General features: G+C 68.3%; 1 protein-coding gene across 1 annotated transcript in view; it reads left to right on the forward strand.

The window, feature by feature from the left end:
- LOC114071763 (potassium voltage-gated channel subfamily H member 2-like) overlaps positions 1-728 on the forward strand; it is a 24,689-nt gene extending 23,961 nt beyond the window's left edge. Inside the window, 3 exon segments of the mRNA XM_027909619.1 lie at positions 23-208; positions 484-664; positions 666-728. Of these exon segments, the coding sequence (XP_027765420.1) occupies positions 23-208; positions 484-664; positions 666-728 (430 nt within the window).
- Positions 729-1,488: the final 760 nt, after the last annotated feature.

The raw sequence follows: 1,488 nt of genomic DNA on the forward strand, positions 1-1,488 counted from the left end.
CCCCAATTCCCCCCCACACACCTTTTCTAGGCGCCTTCTCGGGGGTCTCCAACATCTTCAGTTTTTGGGGTGACACCCGGGGCCGCCAGTACCAGGAGCTCCCCCGTTGTTCCCACGGGGCCCCCCCAAATCCCACCCCGACCCTGACCCGCCGCCAGCGCTCTGACCTGGAATCCCGCTTGGATCTGCTCCAGAAACAGCTCAACAGGTAATTTTAGGGGGGTTCGGGTGTGACCTGAAGGGGGTTTTAGGGCAGTGTGACCCTGTGGGAGCCCCCCAACCACCCCCAAAGGGATCTGGGAACCCTGAGTGCAAGGGGAGGAATGAGGGACCCCCATCCCAACCTGAGCCCTCTGGCACACCTTAAGGGGGTACAGAGGTGCAGGGGGAGGTGCTGTGGGTCCAGGGGGACTGGGGGAGGGATGGGGCTGGGGGTCCCACATCTCATCCCAGCCTGGCCACGCTCTACCATGAACGTTTCAGGCTGGAATCCCGGCTGAGCACGGACATCTCATCCATCGTGCACCTGCTGCAGCGCCAGGTGTTGGTGCCCCCCGCCTACAGCACCGTGACCTCCCCCCACCAGCCCCCCCCGGGGCCGCTGCAGCCTCCCCTGCCCATCACCCCCCTGCGGCCGCTCGCTCAGGTGAGGGACCCTGGGGTCAGGGGGCACCTGCTTTGGGGATCATCCTACTGTCACAGCCTCTGTGGGCTGGGGTCACACTTGAGCCCCCCGGGTTTGGGATGCACCTGGTTAGGGGGCATCACCTTCTCTTCCAGTCCACTGTGGGTTGGGGTCACACCTGAGCCCCCAGGGTTGGGGTACAACCCGTTTTGGGGGCCATCACCCTGTTATGCAGCCCCTCTATGGGTTGGGGTCACCCCTGAGCCCCCACAGATTTGGGGTACACCCCCTCCCATGCCCCACCGCTCTGTCCCCCACTGTTGTGGGTGGGCTCTCTACTGGGTTGGGGGACACCCTAAATCCCTGGTGCGGGCAGGGGACACCCTAAGCCCCCCAGATTTGGGGCACACCCCCTCCTGTGCCTGTCACGGTGTCCTCCAGCCCTTCTCTGGGTTGGGGTCACACACTGGGTGTCCCGGTGCTGGGTGGGGTGGGACATCCCGAGCTCCTGGAGCCGTGTGGGGTCTCCCGGTCCCTCCCCTGACTCTCGCCCTCCCCGGTTCCGGCAGGTCCCGCCCCCGCCGCGTGCCCCGGACCCCCCGGATGTGGTGTTGCTGCTGGAGCCGCCCCCCCCACGGCGACGTTCGCTGCCCGGGGCGCTGCCCCCCCCCGCGGGGACCCCCCCGGGGACCCCCCCGCTCCAGAGACACTGCTCCGACCCCGGCAGCTAATGGGAGCGCCGGGGCGCGGCGGGACCCCCGGAGCCACGGGACCCCCGACCCCGGAAAGTGGCACCCCCGGAGCCCTCGGACCCCAGGACCTGGGACCCCTGGAGTCCCGGGGCCCCGGCACATGGGACCCCC

The sequence above is a fragment of the Empidonax traillii genome, unplaced genomic scaffold (assembly GCF_003031625.1).
Source record: "Empidonax traillii isolate 1590-97213 ecotype Southwest subspecies unplaced genomic scaffold, ASM303162v1 scaffold2264:size36899, whole genome shotgun sequence".
Taxonomy (NCBI): domain Eukaryota; kingdom Metazoa; phylum Chordata; class Aves; order Passeriformes; family Tyrannidae; genus Empidonax; species Empidonax traillii.